The sequence below is a fragment of the Pelodiscus sinensis genome, chromosome 26 (assembly GCF_052426305.1).
Source record: "Pelodiscus sinensis isolate ZL-2025 chromosome 26, ASM5242630v1, whole genome shotgun sequence".
NCBI lineage: Eukaryota > Metazoa > Chordata > Testudines > Trionychidae > Pelodiscus > Pelodiscus sinensis.
In genome coordinates, this window is record NC_143077.1 from 1,600,223 (window position 1) to 1,617,992 (window position 17,770).

The window sequence follows — 17,770 nt, forward strand, 5'->3', positions numbered from 1 at the left end:
GGCGCACTGCTAACTGGCGGGGCAGCATTTGAATCTCTCCTGGGTGGCCGCCCGAGTGCACAGCTTGCAGGGAGCCCTGGCTGCAGCTCGCTGCACCAAAGCTGATGCCCGGATAAATCCGTTAGTGCCAGGGGACTCGTGTTTGTGCAGACACAGGCTCCCTCTCGGCAGCCACGCTTGTGGCCACTAGAGGCCACCCCACAAAATGGTACAAAAGCGCAGCTCCTCTCCTCCGCTTTCCTGCTCTGCCTCGTTAGCGTCTTGCCCTTCCCCGTGCCCAGCCAATAGCCTGGCTCTGCCACCCACACCCGCCTGCAGCCCGGCAGCTGAATCAGGGTCAGGCCTGCCAGCTGACTGGCATGTCCAGCAACAAATCACAGTGCCTTGGCTAGGAGCAAACCATGGCACCAGGCTGGGAGGCCTGAGCTGGGTAAGGCATTAGGAGCAGTCCCTGGGGGGAAGGCTCAGCAAAGCAGAGCCCTTCCCAGCTGATCTGGAGTGGGAACCGGGGCGCTGTGTCTGGAGCCCAGCTGGGGTGAGTGACAGGAAACTGGAGGGTTGTCTGTCACTTCTGGGCATCTGCCCGTCTGGGAACTTCCTTATGTGTCCAGGCTGGTGTGTCTGCCCTGCTGGGCCTGGCGCTAGGAAGGCCAGCCGGGGTGAGTGTTGGGAGCAGGTCCAGGGAGGTGGGTGCCTAGACCAGGAAGTGACGGGGAACCTTTTTTGTTTGGACAGCATAGCTCCGGATCTGGACTGTGGCTGGGGAGCAGTTCCACAGGGGTCGCTTGCTCTCCTCTGGGCCGATGGGGACGACCGGTTCCCTGGGTGGCGTGTGTCTGCCTGTGCTGGACGCGGGAAGGGCATTTGCTGCATTTGCTGCATTTGTTTTACGGGGCTGGGCCAGGTAAACCCTGACTAGGCCTAGCACTGGGACAGAGGGATTGGGGTTTGTAGCCACAGCACGGGACTGGCTCCTCGTCCCATTTTTGCCACTCACTCATCCTGTGACCTTGGGCGACGCACTTGCGGTCTGGCTTTGGGGGGCGCTTAGCTTCCGTTGCTCAGATTGGCTTCAAGACCGTGCGGTTCCAGTGGGACTTGTAAGTGCTCAGCGCCTCTGAAAAGCAGCTCGTACGCTGCTCTGTGCTTCAGCTTCCCCTCTAGGAAGGGATCACCGTGTGAGTCTCAGTCCCTGGCGGCTTGCCAAGCGCTTTGAAAGATGCTATCTGAGTGCTTCCTGCTGCTTGGCCCCTCAGGTGTGCGTGGTGTGTCCCAGACAACCACAGTGGGTCTTGCCACTGCAGCCCTGGCTTTGTGTGTGTGTCACTTTAGTAACCCCGGTAGGAGAAAAACGAACGTGGACAGAAACCAGCGTAATCCGGCAGCCCGGCGCGTGGGTAACGGTAAATGAAATGTCTCGGGGCCACACGCTGAACTCCAGTGGGCTGCACGTGCCTCGCCAGCGGCCAGTTGCTTGGTGACCTTGGCCAGAATGTCTCATCCCATCCTCCCCTAGTTTACCACCTGGCTGCCTGGCGTGCGTGTGTATTCGTCACTGTAAATGCGCCGCACGCAGGTGGCAAGTTTTGTGATTATTGAGCGTTTATTTATCTGACTTTTATTTTTAAATCTTTCTTCATGTCTTTAAAATCTCAGGCAATACCAGTCTCTGGGATGTGATTGATCCACCCCTCCTGCAGTGATTGCCTCGGCCCTGCCTTGCTGGGTGGCAAAGGAGGCAGCAGAACCGCCACTGTGGGCGTGCTCGGGTTCCCGTCCAGCCGTTCTTCGCTCTGTGCAGCACGATGGAGAGGAAGAAGTGGTGTAAAGGGATGGTCCAGGAGGCAGCGGCTGTGCCTGAGTCTCTCCTCTGAAGAGCAGCTGCAGCTGTCGAGGAAGCCGCAGGGGAGATGCGTAAATAAACCAGAATGGAAGGAGGGAAGGGCCCCGATCTGCAGCTGCAGCAGCTTCCATTTGCCACGGCGGCTGTATCAGTGCTGCCCCATGAGGACCCCTTTTCGTACAGGGTGAGGTGCCCGTAGCTGTAAAACGTGGCCTGGGATTTACGGCCACCTTCACTTGCGGCTCGGAAACAGAAATATTCCCTGGAGTGAGCTGGCCTGGCTCCGGGGGTTTGTATTACGGCAGCGCCCGGAGGCCTGCGTGGGCCCAGTGCCCCGTACAGGCAGTGGAGGCCCCGCCCCTGCCCTGAACGCCCGACTGCACAAACAGTGGAGATCGAGTGGAAGGGAGACGGGAAGGGTTAACTCCCCTCTTGTGACGAGGGAGCTGAGGGACGGAGGCCCAGATTTGGGATGTGAAAGGTTAACTGGCTTACCCTTAATGGATGCTGCTTACTGGTTCCGGTAACCGGGGGGGCTGGAGCTGCTCTCTGCCTGCCACAGGGGCCGCTGCGGATCAGGGCTGCTCTCCCGGCAAAGCCAGCTACAGCCAGGCTGCAGTACCTCCTACCTGCAGTGGGGGGCGCTGCTCCTGCCCAGCCTTGGCAGGCCCTGGGCTGCAGGAACCCCTCCCGTGCCCCCTTTAATTGGTTAAGCAGTTAAATGGGATTTTCCATCCCTACTAGATCCAAAGGGATTTAGGCGCCTCACTTTCAATCACTTAGTTGGGCGCGAGGAGCCGGACTAACCTTGGGGAGCTGGGCTAAGAGCTGAGTGACTGAGCCATGGCCAGACAGGGAGCTGGGGAGTGGGCCCGATGCTTTCGCCTCAAGCCCGGCTTCCTCTGCAGTGGGCCTGAGGCTGCGATGGTCAGAGGGGCGCGTTCGGGCTGGGACTCCAGGCCCCGGGAAGATCCCAGGTCGAATGCCGCTGAACGCTGGCCAGGGCGTGTCTCCGGAGCTGTGGATCTGGGGCCATGGCACTCAGGGAGGTGGTGTGGGCTGGCTTTGAGCTGCCCTGCAGGGGCTGCGGGGTGGAGGCTGAGGCTTGGTGGATGAACCTGTAGAACCTGCTGCGCTTCTCAGCAAGGCGTCCGGGAGGGTTGTGCTATTGGTCTCCGCCTGCTGTCTGCGGGAGCATGTTCTCTTGCGGCCCGTCACTGCCCCGCCAGCTGGCTCGGGCTACGGCCTCTCTCATTGCAGGGGCGCTATTGAGGTTAGGCTGGAGCCCAGCCTCAGGGCCCTGGCTCACGATGTCTACACAGGACCTAGCCCCTTAGCCCAAGCCCTGAGTCAGCCGGCAGGGGCCAGCTGCAGTGGAGACCTACCCTTGGGTACTCGGGGAGACTTAATGGGATTTTTACTGCTTAACCGGCTACTCCTGCACATCCCTGCTTTAAAGCCATTGCCTGGCTGCGCGTGGGAAATCAACGCGATGTCTTTGATATCAATAGTTGGGAGGGGAAGAGAGAAACCCAGAAGGGCCCAGCGGCCCAAATGAATCCCTCTCAAGGACCCTCTGCCCCTGAAACGAAAGCCAGGACCGCGCAGCACTTTAAAGACTAACAAGATGGTTTATTAGGTGATGAGCTTTCTTGTTAGTCTCTAACATGCTACCTAGCCCTGGGTTTTGTTTCAGCTACACCAGACTAACACGGCTGCATCTCTATCCCTCTCCCCCGGGCCGCTGTGTTTGAAACAGCCTGTTCATGGAGCCCATTGCCAGAGGAATCCAAATGGTGACTGATCACTCCAGGCGTTTCTGATGGAGCCTTTGTGTGGCTCCTCTTGCCTTTCATCCCTTGCTGCTTTGAGTTCTGCCTCTCGCTTGCTCAGCGTGTTGCTGTTTGGCAAGCGCTGGGCTGCCAGCAGAACGTGTGGCCTTCGGTGCTTTCCGCCCTGCGCTGGTCTCTGGAATGACGAACTGGGTCATTTCAAAGGCGCAGGCTGAGCCTCGTCCTGGCCGATGGAGGGTTGGGAAGATATTTATTAGAGGCTGAACCTGGAATTGAAGAAAAATGCTGAAGAACCTGCCTAGGCCACGCTCCGGTGAACATCAAATTCTCGGGTCCTTGGTGAAAATGGATTTTAGGGGTTTTGCTTAGTGAAAAAGAATATGGCACGGGGCTACCTCGCCTTCCTGCTGGGATCTCCGAGAGCTCCGTCAGCATGAAACCTCTCAAAGCCCCTGCCAGGCAGGAGAGTAGTAACTCCATTCCACAGCCGGGTAGCTGAGGCACTGGGAAGCTAATTGACTTGCTTGAGATCATATAAGAATAGGGTTGAGAGCTGAAGACAGGATTCAGAGACAGGGCAGGGTTTTGAATTCTTGAATCGGGACTGCTCCTCCCTCCCCCACCAACTTCCGCTGACTTTACAGGAGAAATGTTCTATCTGCATCTTTGCTTTGCTTTACAGGAAAACTTGATTGGTGCATTACTAGCTATATTTGGCCATCTGGTTATCAGTATTGCACTCAACCTCCAGGTGAGTATCACGGACCAAATCTTGACCCTGTACTTAAAGAGCTGTGAGGAGCCCTACACATCTGCTTTTTAATTTTTTTTTTCCTTTCTAGAAGTATAGCCACATCCGGCTGGCAGGTTCCAAAGACCCGCGGGCGTATTTTAGGACCAAGACGTGGTGGTGTGGTCTGTTTTTGCTGCTGCTGGGAGAAGTGGGTGTGTTTTCATCCTATGCCTTTGCACCTCTTTCGCTGATTGTACCCCTCAGTGCGGTGTCTGTTATAGGTAAAGGAAAAGGGTTCCTTGTTTACAGACCGGTGTGAGCTTGCCTATGAAAATGCCATGCACGTAACTTTGCTTGTCTTTTTTAATAGCTAGCGCAATCATAGGAATTATATTCATTAAAGAAAAATGGAAGCCCAAAGACTTTCTGAGTAAGTTTCACTTTGACTATTCTGTATTCTGCATTTCTGCTTTGAATGCTGCTTAGTTTTTCCTCCATTAACCCTGTACTATATGGCATGACCGTTCCCAAAGGGAGGCTACGTCCCACATGGACATGTTTCCACTAGAAAAATGTATCTGCTGTTTTTACAACTGGATTTTCCAAATCTGGCGTTGATTGTTGAAAATGCAGCTGTTAGGTCCCCTCCTTGTTTGCGGATCTTAGCAAGAGCTTGATGGCGGGTTTGCTGGAGGCATCTGGCAGCGCTGGTTTCCTTGGGCCTTGACCCTGACAATCCCTTCTATCAGAGGCCTCAAACTCCTGGCCCGTGAGCCATTCCCAGCCAGAGGGATTGCACAGACCGGCCCAGGCCTCCCAGTGGGCGGGAGGAGTTGTCTGTTACTGGCCCCCAAGCTCTGCCCCTTCCTGCCCTCTGTCCCCCCTCGGCAACCCTGTCCTCCAGAGCGTGGCTTCAGAGATCACTGGGGTGGCCTCATGTCACGTGGCAGTAGCATTCAGTCCCCCACCACCACCACCACCCTCACCCCCACCCCCACCCAGAGCCGCAGGGAAGTGGATCACACTGGGGGAGTGCTGGGCAGGGGGGTGACCACTGTTGCTGTGCCCCGAAGCCATGTCCTGGGGGACGGGGTCCCATGAGGGGTAAGGACAGGGCAGTGGCAGGAAGCAGTGGGGTTTGGGGGCTGGCAATGGACAGGCCCTCCCCACCCCGCTGATTGAGCAGTCACTCCAGCTGGGGATGGCCGTGGGCTGGGAGCTGGAGACCCTGCCTTAAATACTGTCTCAGTTCAGATTCACTGCACCTCTGCTTCCCCCTGGTCTGGTCCAGCAAGGGCTCCCGCTCTCCGGTTTCCAGCTCCCCTGGCCATCGCCTGCCTCGGGTGGAGACCCGTGTCTCTCTGCTGTTCCTAGCAGAGACGGGCTGCCCAGGCAGGCCTGCTGCTTTCTCTTCCGAGGTGGCCGGCAGTTTGGCCACCCACAGTAGAAGGGACCACACGGATTTTCTGAGCAAGCCTGGTTCATTCCGAGCATAACCGAGAAAACCTCTGAAAACCTATTCGGATGCTGTGAGTCTACCGGAGATCACCCCGCCCCTAACATGGGCTCTGGCTGGAGCAGCCCTTCTGCACTCCACCCAAGGGGTTTCCTTGCAATTCCAAGTTCATCACAGCTTCAGCTCCGGCCGAGCATGCTCACAGTGTGGCCAGCCCACCCTTTCCTACAGCGCAGGGGTCTTTGATCTGGAGTTTGCAGGACCGGGTAGTTAATGGACAGTGGATTTTCCTTCCCCAGGCGCAGTTTCAACAAGGTGGATTTGACGTGGGTCACTCGCATCCCCCTGACTCCTGGCCTTTTGTAGGAAATCCACCTTGGATGAATTGTTCCAAAATCCCTTTGAAGCTCCTCAGACCGCCCAGAGAGCGCGGTCGGCTCCTAGAGAAGCTGCCGACAATTCCAGAATAACACAGCTTTGCCTCTTTAGGGTGATGGACTCCAAAGGGGATTAAACCTAATTCAGGACCCTGCTGGAAGTGGTCAGTCTGTGGCAAGCCCAGTCTTGGGTTCAGTGGAGGGACATAGGTGTGCAAGGCTGACAGAATGAACACTGCGAGGTTCAGGGGCATTGCCAGGCCCAGAGCCCAGCGCTCGCTCTCGCCTCTTTGTTTCGAAGTCTTTTCCCTGGAGTTAACTCTTGGTTCTCAGCTCCCAGCAGAACCGGTGCTTGGTTTTTCTAATATTTGAATGTGGGGCATGGCGGGAGGAGGAATGAACCATTTCCAGGAGCAAACGCTCTGTGGCTGTAATGAACACTGTGCATGTGCAGTGTGTAACCCAGGCATCTGGACTAACCCACTAACATGTTGTCTCTCTCGTCCTTGGCTGGCCAAAGGACGCTATGTTTTGTGCTTCCTAGGCTGTGGTTTGGCAATCGTTGGGACTTACCTGCTGGTTACATTCGGACCCAATAGTCATGAGATGATGACAGGAGACAATATCACTAAGCATTTGGTCAGCTGGCCATTCCTTTTATATATGGTAAGGTGGCCTGTCAAATGTGGGATGGATCCATGCTCTCTGAAATGGACCCGGTTGGGGCTTTCACTTACAATGGGTGCCCATGGCTACTTGCTGTATTTTCGTAGACTCCAAGGTCGGAAGGCAGCATTGCAGTTCTCTAGTGCAGCCTTTCTCAGCGTGGTGCACGAAACCACTTTGAGAAACCTGCTAACTGGCCGCGCCGGTTTGTTGACTTACCGGCGCCGCAGCCACGGAGCCTCGTGGCTCCTATTGGCTCCGTTTCGCCGTTTGCAGCCAAGGGGAGTCGCGGGAACCAGCGGCCCGGCCCACGCCGCTTCCTGCCTCTCCTTTGTAAAGCTTTGAGATCTGCCGTTGAGAACTCAGGAGTTTTACCGTTGCCAGCATGAGTGTCAAAGCCACGTACACCACAAGAGAAAGGGTTCTCCGGCCCATCCCTCACTTATTTCTGCTTTTTCTCCTAGCTGCTGGAAATCATTCTCTTCTGCCTGCTGCTTTATTTTTACAAGAGGAAAAATGCAAATTACATAGTCGTTATTCTTCTGCTCGTAGCGTTGCTGGGTAAGTTCAAGTGCATGCTTAGACTAGTCTGTCTGGCGTATTCTACCGCAAGGGTGAAGTGCCCCTGCGGTGTTACTGTGGCTGGTGACACCAAACCATTAACTCCAGAACTGCTGGTGAAAAGCAAATGAAGCCTGCATCTTGCTCTAGTAACTGGACAAGACCTGCTAGAGCGGGGTGGGCAAAAGGGCCTCTGGGGCCGGATCCGGCCCACCAAGCAAGTTGATCCGGCCCGCGGAGGCTCCCCCGCCCCCAGGCCAATTGGGGCCTGGGGGGGAAGCGTGCAAAGTCTCCTCCTGCCCTGCCCCCGCCCTGCAAGGAGTGCGCAGCGCTTAGAAGCACCATGTTCTCCTGGGGGCAGGAGGAGACTTCTCGTGCTCCCCTAGCCCCCAAGCCCTGATTGGCCTGGGGGGGAGGGGAATGCGCAAAGTCTCCTCCCGTCCTCCCGGTTGACTCTAAGGATGAGGCTCCCTTGCAGGGTGGGGGCAGGGAGTGAGACTCACGTGCTCCCCCTCCCCAGGCCCTGATTGAGCTGGGGGCAGCAGGGGGGGAGCACGTGAAGTCTCCTCCCAGTGCCAGGGGCACAGGCACCTAGAGGGAGCCGCCAGCTTGTGGTTCTGTCCGGGAGGGAGGGGGCAAAGACCCCCCACCCCCAGACCAATCAGGGTCAGTGGGTGGGGAAGCATGGAAGTGTCCTGGCCCCGCCCCTTCTGCTAGAGGCCCTGCCCTTTCTGGGGTGGCCTGGGGCCACTTCCAAAATTATTGCCCACCCCTGTCTTAGACCATCAGGACCACTCCCCACGGGTCAGAGATGTTCACGTGTGTAATTAATTAACGTGTAGCTGCCGAAAATGTTGGTGGTTGCATGTGCAGGAGGGGTGGGGGCAGAAAAGCCGGCTGCCTGCACGTACCGGGAGCCTGTGTGTAACCGTGAGGGTTGACTGACGAGGCTGCCGTGGCTGCACAGTCACATCCCTCGTCAGGAGCCAGTCACCCAGAGAGAGGGAAGTCAGATTTTGCTGCTCGTGGCAACGTGCTGGGAGCAGAACCCAGTGCAGTGTCTCATGACTTCAGCTGTGGCATAAGGGTGACTTTGTGGCCCAAACGACGTAAGTTACATCTTAGGGCCTCTGATTATAAGTGGCCTCTAAATACAAAAAACCATGATTGTTTTTAAGTTCCATCCTCGCCTACGTACTGGTGTCTGTGCAAATTGAAAACTTGATTGTTTCCATTTTCATTGTCTTTTCTGTTAGAGTAATACACATTTTTTTGGCTACAGAGTCTCTTAAACTTGACATGGCTCAGGGTCTCAAAATGTCATAATCCGGCCCTGCTTGTGGCTAAAATTTGTAGCTAGGGATATGGAGACCCAGAGAGTTCAAATGCCTTAGTCCAGGTCACACAGGGAGTCAGTATCAGAGCCAGAAAAATTCCCTGTCTGTAAAATGGGAGGCCTGGATGTTGGAGAAGCTGATGCTGGAGATGTGCGGCTGTGAGCTGCTAGAGAAGGATGGAAGACGGTTCCTGTGACTGTTGCATGAGCCATTATAGTTTTAGAGGAAAACCTGCGACACTTTCACGGCAGTTGTCTTGGAGCCTCAAGAAGCCAAACGTTCGGGACTAGGCGAGCCGATTCATGCGCAGCCTTGCAGAGGGGGCAAATCCTGACTCCATGGATGTAAATGGATTCTTGCCATTGACTTCCGTGAGGCCAGGATTTCACCCTTTGCATTTTCCTTCCTGTTGAGCTGTCGGCTTAAGAAACACCAAGTGACCCAAATAATAGAAAGACAGAGACGCAAACTGACGTGCTCGAGAATTTGGAGTTGAAGCTTCCACTTGGTTTGTAACTAGCTCTGTGATCCAGAGCTTTGAGAGCAGCATTCAGTGCGTGCAGTTCTCTCTGCAGCTTTACCGTACAGGTAGCAGCCAGCACTATGGTCTCCAGCTGAAGGAGCTGACAGGTACTGGATTGCTCTGGGAGTCTAACCAGACAACCAGCCCTGGCTAGAGCGACCACCTTCCTTCTGAACTGCCTTGACTTGTGCTTGCAGAAATGGGGAAGACACTGGCTCTTCCCCATCTAATTCCTGAGTTTAGAAAGTTCCTCCATTTTAGTAGCAAAGTTGGTTCACCCACAGAAGTAAGGGCTGTAAGAGCGTCGAGTCCCTTTGCTTGATCCAAAGGCGCTGTTAAACATTAATGGAGATTGGGTAAATACCTGTGTTCTGCAGGTGGGGAAGCGGCCACATGCAGCGGTTAAGTGACTCACCCAAAGTCACATGGTGAACCAGTGGCAGAACTGGGACTGAAAGTCAGGCATTGTGCTTCCCATTCTGACCTTTGCTAAAAGAAGGCTCAGGCTCTCGTCACCTTTTGCTCTGTTAGCAGCCACCTGGTGCTGGCACTTCTGGGGACTCGCCCGGGACATGTGCTCTTCTGGTGCGACCGAGCTTTGCTAAATATTCACAGGGTCTATGACTGCAGTGACCGTGAAGGCTGTAGCAGGCATGATTGTTGTCTCGATACAAGGACGCCTCCAACTTGGCTACCCTATATTCTATATCATGTTGGTCTGCATGGTTGCCACAGCCGCCTTTCAAGCAACGTAAGTCGCTGTGGTCTCTTTCCCCACTGGAGCCGGCAGCTGTGCAGTGTAATGTTGTTTAACTGTTTAGAAATCAACCCACATGAGCAATAGGTGATTACATTGGTCATGGGGGTGCCGGTCCCGACAGAGGGAAGTTCTTCATCTCTTTGCTGTGTAAACACCGCATAAAGAAAGGCACCAGGTTGTAATTACTAATAGAAGAGCGGTCATTTCTCTGAAAGCGTAATGCCCTCACGTTCTCCTGGGGGGCTGGAGCGGCGAGTGCCTGCTCGCCCCACTGCGGGAGGAAACCCCTGAGCCTCCATGTACCTCCCCAGTGGGTGAGTGGCCTGCGACTGATTTTTTTGTTTGTTTTTTGGGTGGGTCAGTGGCCAGAGACAGGAAAAGGTTCCCCACCCCTGCCCTACAGAGAGAAGAGTTATTAGCCCTCCCTTAGCTTGGTATTAGCAGCATGGATATGAACTTCTTAAAACTCTGGGGTGACATCTGGCTCCATTGACATCCATCCTAAAACTCTCACTGGTTTCAGTGGTCCAGGATTTCCCTTTGGGTCTGACTCTCCTCTTGAATAGCAGTAAATAAGGAGCGACTCCACTGAAAGTGTATGGAAGAAGAGAATCTAGAATCTTTATCTCGAGAGCGTTTTTTTGAGAGGAGTCTTCAAACTGGGAGAGAGAGATCTCCTCCAGAAGCAATTTTCAATAGAAGAATTCTCAAAATGTGCTTAAAAACCCAACTTGCATTGTTTGCCATTGTATTGCAGGTTTTTAACTCAAGCCTCGCAGCTGTACGACTCATCTCAGATTGCTAGCATCGGCTACATCCTCTCCACAGCAACAGCAATTACAGCAGGTAACACACTTGTGCAAGGTTAACAGGTTTGTTGTTCTTTTAAAATAAGAGCAAAAGACTGTGGAGAAAACTCCTGATTTCTAGCTGCGGAAGATGGCTTCATTCTGTGTGTGAATTCTCCCACTAGGCTGTTGATAAAACTCTCTCAAGATGTGACAGCTGGTTTGGTGCTTATGTCTGAGGCTGGATTACTCCTCTGTCCGAAAGTATAAGACCAGTGGGTGTCTTGTGACCGGAATGCTTGTTAGATGTGTAGCATAGGTCCCTGGCTAAAACCCCGCTGCTCTTTGTGACCTCCCACCAGCACTTTGTAGAGGGGGCTGATGCTATTGAGAAGTGCTTTTGTTTTCTTCCCTTGTTCACAGTGTATTGAGGATGCTGCAGCTCCCATCCTCACAGGCTGTGTATATTCCTGTTTCAGGCCTTGTCTATATGGGAAAGTTGTATCAGCATAACCTAAGGTATAAATGGATTCCCATAGAGCTATGCAGCTGTAGCTCTGTGTGGGCGTTTTTAGTCCAAGAATGGCCCTTTTTTTAATTGACTTGAATGGTTGAATGTTTGTCAGATGGGAAGGGAATTAAGCTAACATGAAAAAGCCACTTTTATGCTGGGGTCCAAAGAAGTGGATTATACTTGTGTAACGCTGAATGTTATTCCTGTGTAGCTGGTTAAACTCTCCCGTGTAGACGGGGCCCCAGTCTTTGCAATGGCTTTGATGCCCTTGTAAACTAGGACCCAGGATATTTTGAGCCCGGTCCTGAATGGTGCTCTGTCCCCTCGACTCCTGTTGGTATCTGTGGGAGCAGAGGTCACTTGGCAGGATGGGAAGTGACTTCCTGTCGCAATTAAAGACGCTCAACCTCTCTTGCCATTCAAGGCTGGGCTCGGTGTGACTTACATGGTTCTGCTCTTCATGCTAACGAGTTACAGCTTCCTCCTAATCGCGGGCACAGCAGCCTCAGAGGTGGCTGTGAAGTGTGTTTGATGGCAGTTCATACAGTCAGTCGTTGGCTGTGGCAAACGCAGGCTCAGTATGTTCCATCCTAGAATAGAACTTGTCCAAAGGAAACTTCACAAGGAGCGTCGTGCCTCCAATAAGGGAAAGATTTACCCCCGATGAATAAACGGCCTAGTTACGGCTTTTCTTGTGGGAGTGCAGAACCTGAGTAAACATAACAATTGTGTTATTTAATGATACTGGTGATATAGCTCCCCTAGTGCAGATAGTTATGCTGATGTCCAAAGGCATGTGTACCAGTGCACCTGTTCCCATACAGAAGCGGCGAGGAGTCCTGTGGCACCTTAGAGACTAACCGAAGTGTTGGAGCATAAGCTTTCGTGAGCAAAGACCCACCTCGTCAGATGCATGTGACGAAGTGGGTCTTTGCCCAGGAAAGCTGATGCTCCAACACTTCAGTGTGTCTCTAAGGTGCCACCGGACTCCTCGCCGCTTCTGCAGATTCAGACTAACATGGTGACCCCTCTGATACTGTTCCCATACAGGAAGGAGAACAGGCTATATCTGCATAAGGCCCCTTTACAACAGTAAAACTGCAGCCACACCAGGGTGCTGGTGAAATGAGGTTGGTTAGGGATGGGGTATTTTACCAAAACAGTTACTCTAGCACAACTTTTAAGTGTAGAGCAGGCATTCCTTTTGGCCTCTCCCCCTTTTTAAGGGCTTCTTTGGAGGCGGAAATAAAAACAAAGAGCCTAATTTTCAATTTTGGTGTGTATCATTATTTTTTTTTCTACAAATGATTGGATTACTGGGGAGCGTTGATTTAAGATGTAACTATACTTGCTCAGTGGGGAGGGAAGCTAATATAAGCTAAAGTCTGTTCATGCTACTCTTGTCTTAGGAGCAACCTTCTACTTGGACTTCACCGGTGAAGATGTTCTCCACATATGCATGTTTGCACTAGGGTATGTTTTTAAAATTATCAGGTCAGATCCTCTGCTGGTATAAATTGGCATGATGCTACTGAAGGGAATGGAACTTTGCAGATTTACAGCTGATGAGACTCTGCTTCCCCCCTTACCATATTAGCAAATTGAAATTATTTGTCTATATGGCTAAACATAAAAAGTGGGGGCAGGAAAGGAGAGAGAAGGAGAGTTTATTGTCCTCCGTGGCATGAATTATTTTATTGAGACATACCTGGGACTCATCATACTACTGCTTTGTCTGCTAGCCTCCACTGATGTGTACAATAGCATACATTCTCTTTGAAAACTGTCCTGTTAGAATGTAAAATAGACCATGATGTCCATATCTTGTCTCTGAAATTGGCCAAAGATTGGTGTTTCCGGAAGGGTTTAAAAGCTTCATTGTGCACAGAATTGTGCAACAGCTATGCCAAGTGGGGATACGTCTTCCTCACCCGAAATGGAGATCAGCTTATACCCTGAAGCATGAATCTTGATACCAGTTAACTTCATCCCCTTTAACATTTAGAAGAGGAACATCTTTGTACCTTACTGATTTCCAAGCAGGACTAGAACAAACAAATAATTGATCATTCTCAGAGAATCCATCCCACGTTTTATCTGAACCTATGTTGTACTGGGGACAGGGTTTTGGGAATCCAATCAAGTACTGCATAGATACTCATGCAGTGCGGACAAGATTGTTAAAGCTCATATAAAATAAAAAAATCTATCTCATCATGGATCATGAAATATGGTGTCATCTGGTGAAACTGACCTTTTGTGTGCTTTTTCTCTAGACTAGACCGATTTTATGGGGGAGACCAGCATTTCTCAAATTGGGGGTCCTGACCCAAAAGGGAGTTGCAGGGAATCACTAAGTTATCTTAGGACGGAACTGGTGTTGCCACCCTGGTTTTGGCACTGCCTTCAGAGCTGGGCAGATGGAGAGCTGTGGTTGTCATACTGGCCAGGCACCCAGCTCTGAAGGCAGCGACCTGCCTGCAGCCGTGCAGAAGTAAGGGTGGCAATACCATGCCCATGTCACCCTTACTTGTGCATTACTGTTTTCAGCCGTGGCACCCTGAGAGTGGCAGCTGCTGACAGGTCCCAGCTCTGCAGGCAGCAGTGCAGAAATAAGGGTGGCCATAGCTCACCAGGCCATCCTTCACGTGTGTGCTGCTGCTGCTGCTGGTAGCTCTGCTTCCAGAGCTGGGGTCCCAGCCCGCAGCCACTGCTCTTCAGCTGCCCAGGTCTGAAGGCACCACCACTGCCAATAGCCCTGCAGAAGTAAGGGTAGCAATGCTGTAGCCCTTCCCCCAATAATCTTGCGACCTCACACACAACCCCTTTTGGGTCAAGACCCCTACAATTACAATACTGTAAAATTTCAGATTTAAATGGGCTGAAATAATGAAATTTACTATTTTTAAAATCCTCTGACTGTGAAATTGACTAAAATAGCCTGCAACTAGTTAGATATCTCAGTACCGAGTCTCGTTGCAATGCATTTATGTTTAAAGCAGCTCTCTCACTGTGGTCCCCTGCTTAAAGCGATCTCACAAATGAATACAAAACACTAACCCACTGAAAGTACTAATTAACCTTGTCTCTTCTCATTAGCACTCTGTGGAAAATAGCGCTGACAACTGTCAGTACATTTACCTACAGAAATGTCTAAAAGGTCATACTGTTGAATCTTGCTATTTAGTAAGAGCGAATCAAACTTTGGTCTGTTACCATTCCCCTGTAATTTGTGAAGACTTCAGAGCTTCCTGTAAGTGCAAATTAAAAACGGAGCATTTTGCCCAGGGAAAGGTTCGCTCGCTCTGATCACTAATTGCACACAGCATGGATCTCGACTGTGAACACAGTCATTATTCAACTAAGAGAATCTGCTGCCTGGTGAGTGTGGCTGTGACTCTGCTCTGCAGCTTCTGTCTCTTCCAGATCTGTCTTCTGTTCTGCCGGTGCAGGATGGATGTTCAGAAAAGCAACAGCCTTGCTGTGTTGATTGTGGGTTTTTCCCCTCCGCTCACTTAATTAGCTGTTTTCTCCTCTTCTCTCTCAGGTGCCTCATTGCATTTTTAGGTGTCTTCTTAATCACAAGAAACAAGAAGAAATCCATATCATTTGAACCTTACATCTCAATGGACGCCATGCCAGGTAACAGGAAAAATCTGATATTTTGCCATCCTGCCTCTTAAACATCAATTATCAGAATAAAAAGTTTTGTGTTTTCTCTCTCCATTTTATTTTAATATTTGTTCAACCTGTTGTGGTATTTTTGTCTATTTTTTATTAAACTGTTTCTGCGCCCACAACCTTTTCTCTTCGTGGTGGGTTGCTTCTCTCTCTTTGCTAGCTCAGCAGTGCAAATGATAACTGTGAGGTTATGATGAATGTGGTTCTGGTGTCACAATATTTTCAAAAGAAACACAGGGCCTGGTTCTCATTTCCACTAAGGATGCTTTACACTGTTTCAGTTGGTAAAGGGACCTCAAAGAGGGAGTAGACCCATGCCAATGGGGTGTGACCTGGCCTTACTGTCAGTAAAAATTGGGCCTAGAAGCTGAAGCAATCTTAATAAAAACTAGACCTTTGAATCTATAAATCACTTTACAAATGCCACGTAGGGAGACGTTCTGCCCTCACGTGGGTGAAGCAGAGAGGGTAAGTAGCAATGTCGTGTACGCTAAACTCCTGCTAACCACACGGGGAGTTGAGTGCTTCATACCGCTGAAAAATCAGGCCACTAAGACAACATGTACAGTGACAAATGGACAGAATTCTGTGTCCCAGGGTGAAGTAATCAATTCGTAGGTCTTGAATATTAATTGCGCCAAGCTCTCAATGCCTGTCTCGTGAAAGGTGCTCCACAAACTCAAAACATTGAAAATATGTTGGGGCGGGCACGCAGGGAATTGTGACTAAATGGCGTTTAAATGAATAAGAGCTGACGGCCACACCCTGCCCCTACGGAGGTTAGCCACTGATTTTTCCATGGTTATTTATGTCTTTCTGATTACACACATACAACTGACAGGGCAAATTGCTAGCCCTCAAATTGTATAATTTGTTAATAACAGGGCACAGGAAGAAGCACTTGAAGGGACTTCAAGAGGTCATCAAAGTCCAGTCCCCTGCACTCGTGGCAGGACCAAGCATCATCTCGACCATCCCTGACAAATGTCTGACTAACCTGTTCTTAAAAATCTCCAATGATGGAGATTCCACAACCTCCCTATGCAGTTTATTCCAGTGTTTAACCACCCTGACAGGCAGGAAGTTTTTCCTAATGTCCAACCTAAAGTTCCCTTGCTGCAATTTAAGCCCATTGTTCTTGTCCTGTCCTCAGAAGTTAAGGAGAATGGTTTTCCCCCTCACTTCTCCTTCGAACACCCTTTTAGGTATTTGAAAGCTATTATGTCCCCTCTCAGTCTTCTCTTTTCCAGACTAAACAAACTTAGTTCTTTCAGTCTTCCCTCAGAGGCCATGTGTTCTAGACCTTTCATCGTTTTTGTTGCTCTTCTCTGGACCTTCTCTAAATCTTTCTTGAAATGTGGTGCCCAGAACTGGACCCAATACTCCAACTGAAGCCTAACCAGTGCAGAATAGAGCAGAAGAATTATTATTTGTGTCTTGCTTACAATAATCCCACTAATGCATCCTAGAATGATATTTGCTTTTTTGCAGCAGCGTCACACTGTTGACTCGTATTTAGCTTGTGCTCCACTCTGACCCCTGGATCCCTTTCTGCAGTGAAGGATTCTGTTCCTATCCTTTTAATCCCTGTCTTTCCTCCCCCGCTGCAGGCATGCAGACTGTGCATGACAAAGGAATTGCAGTTCAGCCTGAGCTCAAAGCTTCCTTTTCCTATGGTGCCCTGGAGAACAATGATAACCTGGCAGAGATCTACACGCCAGCCACGCTGCCAATCGTGCAGGAGGAGCATGGCTCCAAAGGAGTTTCTGCGCTGCCTTACCGTGTGCTGGAGCACAGTAAAAAGGAGTGAGTGTTTTTTAAGAAGCTGACTTAAGGCAACAAGCATCTGGTGTTTATTGCTTTGGGTTTTAGATCCATTAAAATATAAATATGTTAAAGCTGAACTCAGTAGGGTTTAAAATTAGTCTCAAACTTACTTTTCAAGACTGGTTATTTGAAGAAAGGACTCCGTGGAGTTGTGAACTTGGAAGCATTTGTTCTAAGTTAGCAGTAAATCATGGTCCTTCTTTTAAGGTTGCTAATTGTGAACATGCAATGACAGGCAGTATTGTGGCCATCTGATATTGACCACACAGCTGGCACTGTGAAGTACAGTAACTAAGCCGCTTTTCAGCTCTGCCAACAGTAGGTACAACACAAACTGAAGTCAACAGAATACAGGACTATGTAGCACTTTAAAGATTAACAAGATGGTTTATTAGATGATGAGCTTTCGTGGGCCAGACCCACTTCCTCAGATCAAATAGTGGAAGAAAATAGTCACAACCATATAAACCAAAGGATACAATTTTAAAAAATGAACACATATGAAAAGGACAAATCACATTTCAGAACAGAAGGGGGATACGGGGGGGGGGGGGGGAAGGAAGGTGAATGCTAGTGAGTTAATGATATTAGAGGTAGATGTCTGTGAGTTAATAGTATTAGAGGTGATAATTGGGGAAGCTATCTTTGTAATGGCTAAGATAGTTGGAGTCTTTGTTAAGTCCCCTGCGGAGAGTGTCGAATTTTAGCATGAATAGTTAACCTGCATCCTACTTCAGAAGACATTCAAATCTGCACTTGAAAGGGAATCCTCTGAACTGGCATTCATGCTAAAATTCGACACTCTCCGCAGGGGACTTAACAAAGACTCCAACTATCTTAGCCATTACAAAGATAGCTTCCCCAATTATCACCTCTAATACTATTAACTCACAGACATCTACCCTTCCCCA

General features: G+C 50.6%; 1 protein-coding gene across 2 annotated transcripts; it reads left to right on the forward strand.

Annotated features, from left to right (window-relative positions):
* The first annotated feature begins 273 nt into the window (after window positions 1–273).
* NIPAL3 (NIPA like domain containing 3) lies at window positions 274–17,291 on the forward strand. 2 transcript variants are annotated; one of them, XM_025188377.3, is made up of 12 exons: window positions 274–535; window positions 1,657–2,027; window positions 4,319–4,387; window positions 4,479–4,650; window positions 4,740–4,799; window positions 6,747–6,868; window positions 7,333–7,429; window positions 9,905–10,040; window positions 10,807–10,895; window positions 12,761–12,824; window positions 14,899–14,993; window positions 16,643–17,291. In XM_025188377.3, exons 2-12 carry the CDS (start codon window positions 1,929–1,931, stop codon window positions 16,840–16,842), a joined length of 1,203 nt encoding a protein of 400 aa, XP_025044162.1. In that variant the 5' UTR covers window positions 274–535; window positions 1,657–1,928; the 3' UTR covers window positions 16,843–17,291. The 2 variants fall into 2 exon arrangements, with proteins under 2 accessions (XP_025044162.1, XP_006130539.1); XM_006130477.5 differs by having other exon boundaries at window positions 275–535; window positions 6,723–6,868; window positions 16,643–17,289.
* Window positions 17,292–17,770: the final 479 nt, after the last annotated feature.

Coding starts and splice junctions, on each gene's coding strand:
- NIPAL3 (XM_006130477.5), top strand. CDS start 1,929: ATGGAAGGAGGGAAGGGCCCCGATCTGCAGCTGCAGCAGCTTCCATTT. Junction 10,896..12,760: donor AGCAACAGCAATTACAGCAG/GTAACACACTTG, acceptor CTCTTGTCTTAG/GAGCAACCTTCTACTTGGAC. Junction 14,994..16,642: donor CTCAATGGACGCCATGCCAG/GTAACAGGAAAA, acceptor CCCCCGCTGCAG/GCATGCAGACTGTGCATGAC.